The 13,399-nt window shown below is 41.3% G+C and overlaps 2 protein-coding genes across 7 annotated transcripts in view; one reads left to right on the forward strand and one right to left on the reverse strand.

The window, feature by feature from the left end:
• The first annotated feature begins 1,170 nt into the window (after positions 1–1,170).
• Positions 1,171–10,068, forward strand: radx (RPA1 related single stranded DNA binding protein). The gene is made up of 15 exons (XM_052047628.1): positions 1,171–1,795; positions 2,717–2,859; positions 3,330–3,522; positions 3,811–3,919; positions 4,065–4,165; positions 4,386–4,505; positions 4,606–4,701; positions 4,790–4,957; positions 5,692–5,849; positions 5,922–6,037; positions 6,404–6,445; positions 6,513–6,604; positions 6,689–6,925; positions 7,363–7,548; positions 7,622–10,068. The coding sequence occupies exons 1-15, from the start codon at positions 1,207–1,209 to the stop codon at positions 7,756–7,758; spliced, it is 2,487 nt and encodes an 828-aa protein (XP_051903588.1). The 5' UTR covers positions 1,171–1,206; the 3' UTR covers positions 7,759–10,068.
• Positions 7,950–13,399, reverse strand: part of npas2 (neuronal PAS domain protein 2) — a 40,046-nt gene continuing 34,596 nt past the window's right edge. For 5 of the 6 annotated variants that reach the window (XM_052047622.1, XM_052047626.1, XM_052047624.1 and 2 more), the window contains 5 exons: positions 12,669–12,893; positions 12,366–12,550; positions 12,013–12,108; positions 11,726–11,936; positions 7,950–11,162 (listed from right to left, as the gene is read on the reverse strand). In XM_052047622.1, coding sequence (XP_051903582.1) covers positions 10,962–11,162; positions 11,726–11,936; positions 12,013–12,108; positions 12,366–12,550; positions 12,669–12,893 — 918 coding nt within the window. In that variant the 3' untranslated portion in view covers positions 7,950–10,961. The remainder of the gene's footprint in view (positions 11,163–11,725; positions 11,937–12,012; positions 12,109–12,365; positions 12,551–12,668; positions 12,894–13,399) is intronic. The other variant, XM_052047625.1, reaches the window with a different exon arrangement.

Raw genomic sequence — 13,399 nt, forward strand, 5'->3', positions numbered from 1 at the left:
CTGTCACTCTTAGTTGTGTAATGTAAATTCACATCTTTGTAATTTATAAGAATTGGCGTAATAAAGCATTGCATCATATTTGAAAAAACGGTTCCCTTTTCTATATGGCTCATCCTTTTCGGGTTTTTGGTGTGCTGGGGCCTATCCAAGATGACTAAGGGTGAAAGATTGACAGTGTCTGGGCAAATTTAGAGTCAGATGAACATTCACACTGTAACTGAATGGGAACTGTAGCAAAGGGGCCTTCACCCAAGTCGGGTGAGTGTACCACGAAACTGTCAGTGCGATATTATACAGTTGCACCAAAACGTAATATGTTTGGTGCTCTGCAAAAATAGCTATTTTCAGTGTGTATTATACAACAAAGAGCTGGGTGAATGGTCTACTATAATCCACTAGGTTACATGGCACTTTGAGAGATGGCGTTTTCATCTGAAAATGGAAGCCAATAAACAATACTGTAAATACATTTTTAAAATGGGTAAACAATAAAACATAATAACATGGTTAAAAAAAGCAATTCAATCCAAAAAGAGACGTTTAGGTAGTGTAGTGTGGTTACAGAGTTTAATAATGTTATTCGGTCATTAAAAAAAAGAACTACAAATACAATCATTGACATTCTGAAACGACAGAAGTTCATTTGTCGCGTGAATGACGTCACCTTCCTCCGACTCTCCCTGATATTCCAACTGCCAAGCAAGCGGGGAATTTGAATGAAGGAATTTTTGTTCGCGTCTCCCCCTCAGCAAGTACCACCAGACAAAAAGATAGATTAGTGGTAGGAATAACTTGAGGACGTAAATTATTCGATGATCTTGTTGACTGTTCGATTTTAAGAATTACGTAATCATATAGCACCGGCATTGTTTGTAACGTTAGCCACTTTGCTAGGCTACCTGGGAAGGTGTAACTTGGTTCGCAAATTGACTGAATGAATTAAAAATGTAGAATATGTGTTTATTTGGTTGTTATAGTAAGATAAATTATAGAGTGGTTTATCATGAATATGCGCTTTCTCACGGCAACAGTATCTCACAGACTGAAAGACGACGATCAGGTTAGCTAACTTAAGCTAGTTTCCGAACTACACTCCACCGAACAATTTGCTGGATTGTTTTTGTTTGTTTGTTTGTTTATTGAACATAAAACATATACAGTAATAGTCTGACAGAAAATAAGGTAGTAATTAAATAATTTTTCGCAATGGATGATACCTCATCGACGTCGACTAGTATTCCTCGCCTGTCTTTCCTTCGGAGGACAATGGACCAGTTATCGACCAGCCAAAATCGTAAACTAAATGTGGAGGAAGAGGAGGCGGCGAGTGTCGCTGTCATCGCACTTCAGCGCTACTTGTGCGACCCAAGTGAAGGACAGCCGTGTGAGCGCTACAGCTACGACGTGACTGTCACCGACGGAGTGTGGCGTGCCAAATGCTACCTTCATCCAAGTTTAAATCACTTGGTTCACACCAATAGCCTTAGAACAGGCTCAGACATCATCATCACGCAGTGCTCGTTCGTTTATAACGAGCGGAGACTGGGTCACGGCTACATTTGCATCGAAAAATTAAGGTGCAGCTCGGGTGAATCCTCGCTGCTGTCTCACATTCGGGATGTGAGGACACTGCCCGTTCTGGTCAAAAGCGGCATGGAGAGTAGCACCTTGCTTCAAAGCGACGTACCCCTCCAGCCGAACCGCAAACACTACTTGTCTCTGTGGAACAATGAGTATCCTGAGGGGGACGTGTGGACCTCGGCGCCTCCCTCGCCGCGTGACTCAGTGCTGGACGGTGAGATGCTGCGTTCTCTGTCATGCTGCTTTCACACCCACATGCAGGGGTGCAGCCATCATTTCAGAAGTGGGGCAGATGCAAATTGTCAGGAGTATGACTTAATGGGTAAAATGTCACCGTCTTGCACTGAAACGCTCCTTTCTGTTGTGGCCGAAAAGAAACGTAAAATACCAAATTGTAAAACCCTAAATAAGTCCAATGGCAACACTGAACATAACGATTCTGTAAACAACATAATTCTTGCATGCAGCCTTATTGGACAAAAATGGTAAGTAAAAAGGTTTTGTACAATTACAAAATATATTTTAAAAAGTCCTCTGATTTCAGACTCTCATATGTGAATACTTTCTGATTTGAAAGCAAACATATTTATTAATTTTCTTATGCTTGTCCTATATAGACAATTTAGGGCTTCACTACTGAATACATTTACAGGTATAATCAATTATTCTATATATTATTCCATCAAATAATCCGATGCAATTTTATTTTGCATCAAAGTGTAAAGAACATTTTCCCAATTTCTTTTTAATTAATCAATTGTTGATTGGGAATTGAAAAAAAAACAAGCTATTAAGCAATATCACAAGAGGTACTGATGTTGCACTCCAGCCTTTCGAAACTCCTCTTCCACTGTAGATTTTTAAAAATCTCTTTCAGGATGCTTTGCACATTTTGTCAGCATACTTCTGTTTCTATCATCTGTTTTTTGTATTATTGGCATTCAATGGTGGCTCAGAAAAACATTTAAAGGGAACTGAATTGCTTTCATGAGTGTAAAAGGGGGTGGGTGTGTGGAGGGGCAGAAGAGGGAGATCCAGAAAATTATACTGGTATGTTCCCCTTGACCTCCCCACCTAAACAACACCACTGCCTGCAGATTGTGTTAATGATCTCCAATGTCCTATTGCTCAACAGTGAACAGGATCTCTCTTATAAATAACCTGGAGTCAGCATTTAGGAACACATGCAAACCCCTCCCTCTTCTGGTGAAGATATTACAGAAATCCAGATTGAGATATTATGGCAGGATCGGATCCAATATCGATTTCCCCTACCAGGTGAGTTTAAACCCACAGCAGTGTTTTACAAACTAGGGTCCCGTGATCCCAAGCGGTCAATGAAAAAAACTTTTTGTGCTATCAAAACTAAAATCGCTGAGTTGACAACACTGACTGTGCTTTGGTAAACCAGATCCTCCTGATAAGATGCCATGTTGTTAGTGGAAGCTGTCCAAGTGAAGTAGCGACAGTGGTTAAATATTGAATTGTAATCTATTTCCTTTTGTTAAGTTTATTTATATTGACCAGGTCATGAATACGTAGGCTGAAATGTTTAAAAAGGGAGAAATCATATGGCATTTAGTGTTGCACATGGTAGCTACTTAGGTTTAACTGGTGTTGAATGATGAAGGGGCCCTTGGATATATTTCTCTCTCATAGGGGGTTCTGGGCCCAAAATGTTTGAGAACACACCACCTCTGCTGTACTCCACTTGAATACCACATGAACTTTACTTAATTTCCTCCTAGGCATATTTTGAAGTTGCAGACCAGAGCGGCATCATGTCTCTTGTGCTTTGGAATGAGCTCTGTCCACAGTTCTACAACTCGCTCAAAGTTGGAACGGTGTTGTACATCCAGAATTATGCTCTTAAGCAGAGTTATTCAAGTCGTTCGCGCCCAAAAATGGATCATTATGGAATCAAGATGTTCACCTCAATTGGTATGTGTTCCATCTTACTTAAACTTGGTAACAGTTGTTTTAATGCGTGTATGTGACTTTAATTTGACTTTTGGGCCAGTAGTGGTGTGCTAATAATCAATCATTAAGAATGTTGTTGATTAATTGAATCTTGATACACTCCTGTTGAGGAAAAACGGAGTGCACTGCTTGTGTGCACCCAGCAGAAGTAATTCAATGAGCGCTATTGGTGGACCAGGCAATAATAATAGACTAGCCATTGTGCAGATGCTGGGATGTGTGATTTCACTTCGAACTTTTATCTCTCAGAAATCTGCCTGAACGCTCGCAACCCAACTTCAATTATCACAGTGGTACCACCGAAGAATGTTCAGCCTCAGTGGTCATTGCCTGATGTGTCCTACCGCTTTGCCACAAGGTGATTTCACCTCAAATCAGTAGGCCGTCTTTACTTGAGACCTACACATGCTTTTTGGGGTCTGTGCAAATGCAAAAATGCTTTTTTTTCCCACTCAGCATTTGTGTTGTTAGCCATGATTAATTTATGATTTCCATTGTTCCAGATCAGATGTCGAAACGTTTCCCAACAACTCTGTTTGTGACATCATCGGTTTGGTGACATTTGTTGGTCGTGTTGAAAGAGTAAAGCGTAAAGGCAACACGGGTGAGAGCTGTCAAACCTTCCAGAAACACTTGATCAACACTTGAATTCATACCTAAGTTGGAGTCTCTTACTAACTGTGCTAGCACAGTAACAAAATCATAGTCAATGAGAAACCGTTGATCTCCTCAAAACCTTGTGTGCCAGGACCATTGCAAACCAAGGATCCCCTGGAGTTTGATAGCTGTGGTGTCTGATTGACCTTTTTTTGCTTTTATTGCAGGCCCCGAGAAGTACTGGTCTTTCCGCTGGGTCCACGCAGTGGATGGCACATCAGAGCATCCTTTTGTCCTAGAATTGTTTTCCTCCTCCCAGCCAGAAATCTTTGGCAATATATGGCCAAGTATGACTCCTCATATGCTACCTCTGTTGACTTCTAGAGCAAATCTTCATCTCAGTTTGTGAAAAAACCCCCCAAAAAACTAATCTTCTCTCTCCCTAAGTGACTTACTTAGTCTGCACTCAGATGCGAGTGTGCCAAGTGGAAGGATCCTTGCCTTACCTCACCAGTAGCTGCGAGACAGAGATGTTCATTACAGGTTGGCACCATTCAAATCTTAAATGTCATCTGTCTGTAGTTGAAGGGATGACGAGTTGTTCAATGCGGTTTGGAATTTGCCGTAACAGGTTACCACAAGGGTCAACCATACAAGAATGACCCCACAGTGCAGAACCTCATCCAGCGGAACAAGACTCTGAAAGACAATGTGGTTCTTCAGAAGGCATATATTGGAGGCCATTATTGCTACCCTCACGCCCCGTGCACATTCACCCAGCCAGTGGGAGAGACCTCAGGTGAAGTTACTGTTTTATTTCTATCACTTTTTTTCCCCAAATAAATAATTTTCATTGTGTGAATGAAGAGCTGCGATGATGTAACATCATTAAAAATATATATTTCATTGCTTAATCTCCCAACATTCACTGGATTAACATTCTACTAACGACAGTCAAAAGTGAAAATACCAGAGACCTCATTTTTAGGGCACACACAGATGGACAACCATTCGCACTCACACTCACAACTAGGGAACATTTAGAGTGTTCCATTTACCTGCCATGAATATTTCTGTCATGTGGGAGGAAACTGAAATTCCCAGAGAAAACCTACACAGGAACGGGGAGAAGTTGCAAAAAGTATGAAGGCCGGCGCTGAAATCAAATCCTGCACCATTGCACTGTGAGGTGGATGAGTTGCTCACCGTGCCTAAACGCTAAAGTCATATTATTAATTAAAAACATCATTCCCAATTATAAGAGAAAAACGTTGCAAAAATTACAAGACTAGTCATAACTTTGTGAGCATAAACATTAGCTGCAATAATGAAGGAGAGCTAAGTTGTGTAGTTTAATTGTGAAATGATTAACTGGTTCTTGTTCACATAACATTGAGAACAGATAACATTTGCAATAAACTCAAGCTTGCAGCGTTTGCAAAATGATGAATATGCTTCACCAGTGTCTTCATACATTATTAATTTTGTGGTTGCTCATTGTGACTTTTGTCATATTAAATGTTCACGCGACAGATCAAGTTCCGCTTGTTGCTGCTTCTGACTTGAAAAAGGAGTTGGAGACCGTGCAATATAGAGAACATAAAAAGCTTGCCATTCAAGGTCAGATCACGGCGGTCAGATATGTGGAAAAGTCCAGCGTGTCTGAGCCACAAGGCCTTGGGGCAAAGGAGGTATGATACATTACTTAATATTGCCCTATAGCATTGTGATTTTTATGGACGAGAGAAATATGTTTCCTGCAGGTGCCAGGTGTGTCTACAGGCGACCAGGATGTGTGCAATGCATCTTTGTCAGTCAACTCTGCGTCTGCCTCATCTGAACAAACATCTGTGAAAAGAAAAAGGACGATAAAGACAAGGTTTGATATTTGTATGTAGAGTGGAACTTAATTTGTTGAGAGAGGTGAAGCAATTCCCCCTTCTAAGCCCCAATCAAAGAGAATGAAAATTATCAGCCCGCCTGCACCGCAGCCTTTTGGCTATTTTCCCAGTCGCAGAACTTGCACCACCAGAGCTTACAGTACGCCAACTGTAAGCTTTTTTGTTTTGTGTTATTTTTTAATGTATTTCAATGGACATGAATAACAAACAAACATAAAATTGAATTTGAATTCAACTACTATATGAAAAACATTTTCCACAATTTTCTAGTTTGATCTACACCTGTAGATGTGAACAATTTTGGACAAAGTATTCCTATTATTAAGGTAACATTCTGTTTCCAGAAATACAGAGCAGAGTTCAGTGAGCAGCGTGCCGGCAAAACGGTAAGAGTGATGTTAATATTGTTGATAACGCAAGCTATGCACTTCAACCAGTTGTCTGCTTCTACAGAGGAGCCAGAAATATAGAAGTTGAAAGAGAGCCGCAGGTGAATGAGGGAGATCCGGGAACGCTTGAACAGAGTCCGCAACCCCAAAATGAAGGTTGAATTGGGAAATGTGTACAGTATCTACTTTATCATGATACGCAGACTTTGAGCTGTTCCAACATGGGCTTGTTCCCACCAGGCCTCAATCTGCTCTCCTGGGAGAGCTGCGGGTGGTCACGCCAACGTCAAGAACTGTCTGTGCATTTGCATCACGGGACTCTTCATCAGGACAGCATTTCTCGAAGGTTCACCTTAGAGGAGAAGAATGCCCTCCTTCGGTGGAGCAACCTTCATCCCATGCGCTGGACACCAGAGCAGTCAGCGGACACACTCCCAACCACTGTTTGCGCGGGATACTATCAGGTTACCATACTTGGTAAGACGATTAAGTTTCGAATTTTCAGATGTAGGATGCATTCTGATGTGATGTTAAATGTTCATAAACACGACACCATTTAAAATGCAGGCACTAATGATTATTATTCAATCCTTGAATGAAACAAGGCAGCAGGGTGGCGTGTTGGTTTGTATGTCTGCCTCAATGTCGGTAGTTAGAAAATGAATGAACAATTCTGAAGGAAAACTTTGTGAAATTCTCTCAAAGGGGAAATACTCAATAGTGCCCTCAATTGGGCAAGTGTAATTTCTTCCAAATTGTTTCAAACCAGAAGAACTGACCTTTAGTCGGGCATGGTCGGGTCATCAGTGAGTCACCAGGTAATGCTGGACTTAATGAAAAGCAACTTCCATTTTAATGTATGCTTCGCTTGAATTATATACTTGACCTTTATTTTTTAAAATTTGTTTTGACAGGCATAAACAAGCAAATAGCTGTTGACGCAGTATTTTTACCCATTGAGCGCTCCGGTGAGCACAGAGCCGTCGGGCTTCCTCCGGGTCGTCATGATGACACCATGCTGTCTTGTCTCTCTTCTGGTTTCGTCTGCCCTCTGAGCGGTGTCCCCTCGAGCCACAGTGAAGTGGCACACTACAGACCAGGTAAAATTCACCCAGTTGCCTCCACTGCAGAGTTATTTAGCATCACAATGACACCTCATATTTGGTCTCCCAGAGGACATCATGGCCACTGCCAGCGAGCTGGAGGACACGCATTTGGTGTGTGTCTTGGACATTTGTCACCTTGGTGGAGAGGAGGTGGAGGTACTGATTAGCAAAGTGTACAAAGTGACTGAAGTTTCTGTTAAGTAGCAATTTAAAAAGAAAGACTATTCTAAAGATACCTACCATTATTTTCCTTACACATTAATGATGTCTCACGTGCACACACACAAACACACAAAATGATGCAAATCCTCAAAGTGATCTTAACTGAATCATAAGATAATGAAATAAATTAAACATGTCCAATTTGTTTTTGTTCACAATCACAATGCATACTGTATGATTGAAAATATTTATTTCCAAATATTTCACAAACCAGATTGATTTATAAATAATTCAATATAACATAATTAATACCAAGATATTTTAGTTTGTAAACTCAATTTGTTATTATATTTTCAACAATATTTTTAAAGCTTATTTCAATGGTAAATACATGGGCAGAAAAAGTACATAAAAGTGACTGAGCAACATCAACACAACAAAGCCTCATCTCCACTAATAAGACACTTCATTATCTGTTACAAAATTACTTTAATTTTAAAATCATGTAACATACATATGCATTCTATTAGACATAGAAAATAAACTATATCATCTAGTGTTTTTTTGTACATTCTAATATACAATATATTCACTGTCTTTTCTGCACGGAAGTGGCAGCAATGGCTGTGTAGCAGGTTTGTGTTCCTTAGCCGCTGGCCTTCATTTTCTCACATACAAATGGAAAGTGTCACTTGAAAAATCAAAACCTTCAAAAACCATTGACACTGAATGGAAAAAGCCCATGAAGCTGAAAGTGAGGGGATGGTTTTTGAAACCGCACTCATTTAGAGCCAAATATTCTCGTAAACTGCACCGATTGGGGGCGTAAACGTTTGCATCTAGATTTCAGGGGGAAAAGGGACGCCATTTCATTTGATAAAGCAAATTCTTATGGAGGTTTAACTTCACTGCGTCGACTCTTTTATGAGTCAGTCACAAGTGAGATGTTTTATTTAATATCGATGCAAGACAAATATGTGGACTCAAAGGTCCACACGTGAAAACCTCAACTCCCCATCTTCATGATAGATGAGCAACAGCTTTAGGGTAAATGTCATTATGCCTAAGGACATGTATATCGTAACAAATGTATCACGTGATGGCATGGCACTGCTTAACTTTAAAAAACAGAATGTCACGGGTCAAGCACAAGATGTTGTAACCTGCCCGGCCATCAAAATCAAAAGCTGTACCACATTCCCAAGTCTCAAAGCTGTAATCATTGTGAAAGGAATAATTGTGTTCTCTGCCTGGAGGAATGTCAGGGTAAGTTAGAAAAATATAATTTACACAGTACCATTAGTGGCGTAATGTACACATCTTTACACACATGTAGTGAAACATTGTAAATATACAGCATAAATTAACATTCTCAAAGGGACATTGCACATAAGTCAAAAAGTAGCTACTGGGCTTGTTTTCTTCCTCCGTGGTTCTCAACCGCTGCAGAAAAAACATGTACTCAAATGGAAACAATGAGAACTCTGGGGAAAAAGCTGACAGGCAAGTGAGCGTGCTGCAAAGAGGCTTCCGTCATAAATAATAATGACAGAAATACTCATGAGGAATAAAATAAACTGTTTGATTTTGGGGTAGTGAGCAGCAGTTCAAATGTCCAGCTTAGCTGTGATATGCTAACATTATGCATATACACTCACTAGCCTGTCGTATACTTTTGTAAACAGTTTTTCACTCGTGACTCACAAGTTACACTTGCACAATCCAATAAGTGAAGCTGTAGCAAGCGGGGAGCCTTTACAAAGATAGTAACTCGTAAAGCACAATATCAACATACCACTAGGCTAAATGAGTACACTACATTTGATGTCCATCCGTCCGCTTTCTTTAGCACTTGTCCTCATTAGAGTCGGGGGTGAGATGGAACCTCAAACAGAACTGGTGATAACTTGGTCTTCAATTAACTATTCATAAGTAGAATAGAGCATGATTATCTTTGTAAAGGCACACCTATTTGTATCATTTGTTATCCTAATTGATTGGAGTGAAAAATGCATTTTACACACATACACTTGTATATTTCCGATAATTATTGAATTTCAGCATTTGGCTTCAGAGTCAACTCTGTGTATTGCAGCGTATAGTTCATAACGAATTGACTGTTTTTAGACGGCACACCAGTCTGTTCTCGTCTTTCTTTGTGAGTGGATTTTCTCAATGAAATGCAATGAGGTGGGTGTAAGACTTTAAAACAAGTGGTGACCCATCAATTCCTGCATGAACATCAACATGAATCATAATCTCAACATACAAAACTGCTTTCTTAATCCCATGTCTGTTTTACAACAAATGTATTCTGCAAATAAATTATTTAATAAAATAATGAGAATATCATTGCTGCTAGTGCTTCAGTTGTTTGATGGGGGCAAGTTAAGGTTGAAAAAGGCATCCAATATACATAGATCTATCTATTTAATCTCCGATACAAATCTAACCATAAATTCTTTTCAATCTAATGTGGGCAAAAATATATATATATAAATGACCATTAATGAAAATAAACTTTTTATTCCAAATGGACCTGAGCAGGATTTTTAAAGCCGTAGTCAGACACAACATTGGAACTGCACCATGGTACTAGTAAGTATGGTTAAAAGGCACATTGGACAACCCACCCGCCTCCATTTAATTGTGAAACAAGTGGAGGGGTGCTGCTACAGGGCTCATCAGAGGAGTCGTGTTAAGAAACGGCTGTTAAAGAAGCCCTTCTTCATTCAAACAAAATCTGGGTGCGTGTTTGAAATATTTAGTGACATCCAACTCATCAAAATGGAAAATTAAAAGCAATGCTCTGCATTTCACCGAAGGGGGTTGTCAGGAAAATAAGATCACCGTGACGCCACTGCTTAGAGGGAACATTTATAACATTAAACGTATAGGCAAAAATAAATACTGTATCCTCTTCTTGGGTGGGGCTTGGTACCAAAAGTGCAAACAGACACTTGAGAAATGAAAGTGGCGTCCTTGTGACAGCGGTGATAAATTCACTTGTTTCAATGACAGCTGAGTGTGTTGCAGGCTGGTGATGAAAGGCCCCGTCTCTCATCATCACATTCCTCAGGTCCTTTTCCCGTTGCCGTTTTACTCCGGCACTTTTTCGTGGAGGCGAGCAGCTTCACATCAAATGTTCAGGCGCTCTCATCAGTTTTCCGCCTCGACGCCAATTTTGACTTCCAACGACAGCAACTGTGGCCGCAGAGCTCGGTCCTCTTGCAAGTTCCACAGTGCTACCGCGTTAGCATATTCCTCAAGTCTGAAACATTAGCATTCTGGTTTTGGGAATGTTGGTATTGTCTTTGTTGTGGCTGTTGCTGTTGTGTTTGCGGCTGCTGCTGCTGCTGGATGTATCCCACAGTGCCCTGTTGTGGGATGTTGGCAGTGTGTAAGAATGCTGGAGTGGATCCGCTGTGCACAAGTCCTTGAGTCATCTGAAAAACAAAAAAGAGGTCAGCAGGCGATATCACATCAGATCTTTCGAATAATCAAGACTGGTACTCTAGAAACTTGGGGTGGCGGGGGTATTTTATGCATTTTATTTATCTGCAATCTGTATTTTTTTTCTGTCAAAATTCTGCATCGGCCTAAAAAAAATCAATCAGGCCCTAATGACAGTTCATTATATTGCACTCACAGCAGCCGCTTCATTAGCTGCCAGTTTCATGAGAAGCAGTATTTTTAAAAAAAACTACCTTTAGAAGCATAATAATGCTCATTTTTACTGACACCATCAAAAATGTATCACCTCTCTCTTATACTGGTTGTATTTATCATATTTCAGAGAGTTGTAAATAAATGATACCATTATTTACAATGTAAGTGTCAGTTGATGCTTTGGTTCAAGTTGAATCTAGAAGAAAATGCAAATCTTCTGCTGAACAGCCCGCTGACGCGCTGTTGCTATGGTGACATGAGAGCTGCTTTAAGCAAATGCAAAGCCACAACAAGATTACTCAACAGATCGATAACAGCCTAAGATGGCTGAGATTCACACCTGAAAGAACTGCTGGGGCTGCTGCAGATGCAGGGAGTGCTGGGAGGCCTGAGGCTGAGCCTGATAGCTTTGTTGCGACTGGTGGGAGATGAAGCTGTTGTGTGGGATCATTATAGGCGACGTGAACACCTGAGAGGGCACAAGCACGGCGTTGCAGTTGACCTGTTGCATGGGGAACGAGGGTGTGATGATCTGCTGCTCTAAGGTATATCTGTAGAGAGGCAACAGTTCACAGGTCAGACATGGGAGGTGGGGGGTGGAGGTGGTGAGTTGGGGAAAATGCTCACATGGTCTGGGGAATGCCCATGTTGCACTGCTGGGAGGACTGCGTGGACCCACTGCTCGTGGGGACCAGTGTCTGCATTGGCTGGTTCAGGAGCATCCTATAGGATATAATCAAAGTTTTCGATCGTCTATCTATGACGTAGGTAGATCGGTTGATACATGGATAGACAGACCCTAAATATCCAATTTATAAACAAAATTTGGAGAAAGCAGTCCATCAAAAACTACACTACATTTCCAGCAGAAAACATATTGAACTTAACCAGATTTCTTACTCATAACTACAAAATGTAATCTGAAGCAATTGTTCATTGAAGTAATGCTCTCTCCAAATATATCCCAATGTGTGAGTTACCGGAGTTGTCCATCTTGGCTGAAGTCATTGTTCGCGTGTCTTTGGTTTGCGTCATGTAGAGGCCTCGTGTTGGTCTGAGAAAACATCATGGGGTTGCTGTAGAGGGGCATGGTCAGACTCGTGTTGGTCTGCACTGGCAAACTCACTGACTGCACCTGACCGCTTCGAGATATCCTCTGTGGGACCTTTTGAATATTGTTGGAGTGATCGGGGGGGGGGGAGAGATCAGCAGTTGGCAACCGTGAATATATTCAAACAGAAATTCTACCGCTTGTGTGTTAGACATTTTATTGTGGAGCGTACCTGCGTCGAGGGCGAGCTGTTCTCTCTCAGAAGCGAGTGAGGGGACGTACTGTGAGCACCGCAGGACGGTGGCTTCGGGTGGCCTGCGAGCTGCCTGATGACCCCTGATTGGCTCTGTGAGGCTGGCCTGCCCGGGCCCTGCTGCTGCTGCGGCGGTTGTTGCGGCTGCTGCTGCTGCGACGGCTGTTGGCCAATTTCATTGTGGATAGGCTGTTGTAGCAACATCTACAAGGCACAGAGAGAAAATGTCAGTCGACGCTCATAGAAAACATCAGAAAAGTGGCTTCTGAGCATGAGTGCCTTCTGAGTCATCAGGAAACTGAATCATTGTTACTCTCATGTTACTGTATGCGGGTCATTAGGTTTGTATGCTGCCTCTTGGTGGGGTCATTTCCCCTGTTAATGTGGGAGGTGAGCCAACAGAGGGCTTACCTACCCAATACGACTAATTAACCCAGAAGACATGTGCACTTATCAGTCTCAGCATTAGGCGCACCTGCACAGTCGGTTGAGATCCAAAACCAGAGATCCACCAGAACCTTTGCAAAGATTTTGCTTTGTTTTGTTTCAGTAATATTCAACGGTGTGAGGAATTTTTGGAACCCTCACCATTGGAATTGATGGAAATCAATTTGATAATTTGCGGCAATTGATGCAAACCGCATGATATATAAAAACCAACATAGCTTTGTTCTGTCACAAGCAGAGATGCATGTGATATACATGTTGCA

This window comes from Hippocampus zosterae, chromosome 16 (assembly GCF_025434085.1).
Source record: "Hippocampus zosterae strain Florida chromosome 16, ASM2543408v3, whole genome shotgun sequence".
Lineage (NCBI taxonomy): Eukaryota > Metazoa > Chordata > Actinopteri > Syngnathiformes > Syngnathidae > Hippocampus > Hippocampus zosterae.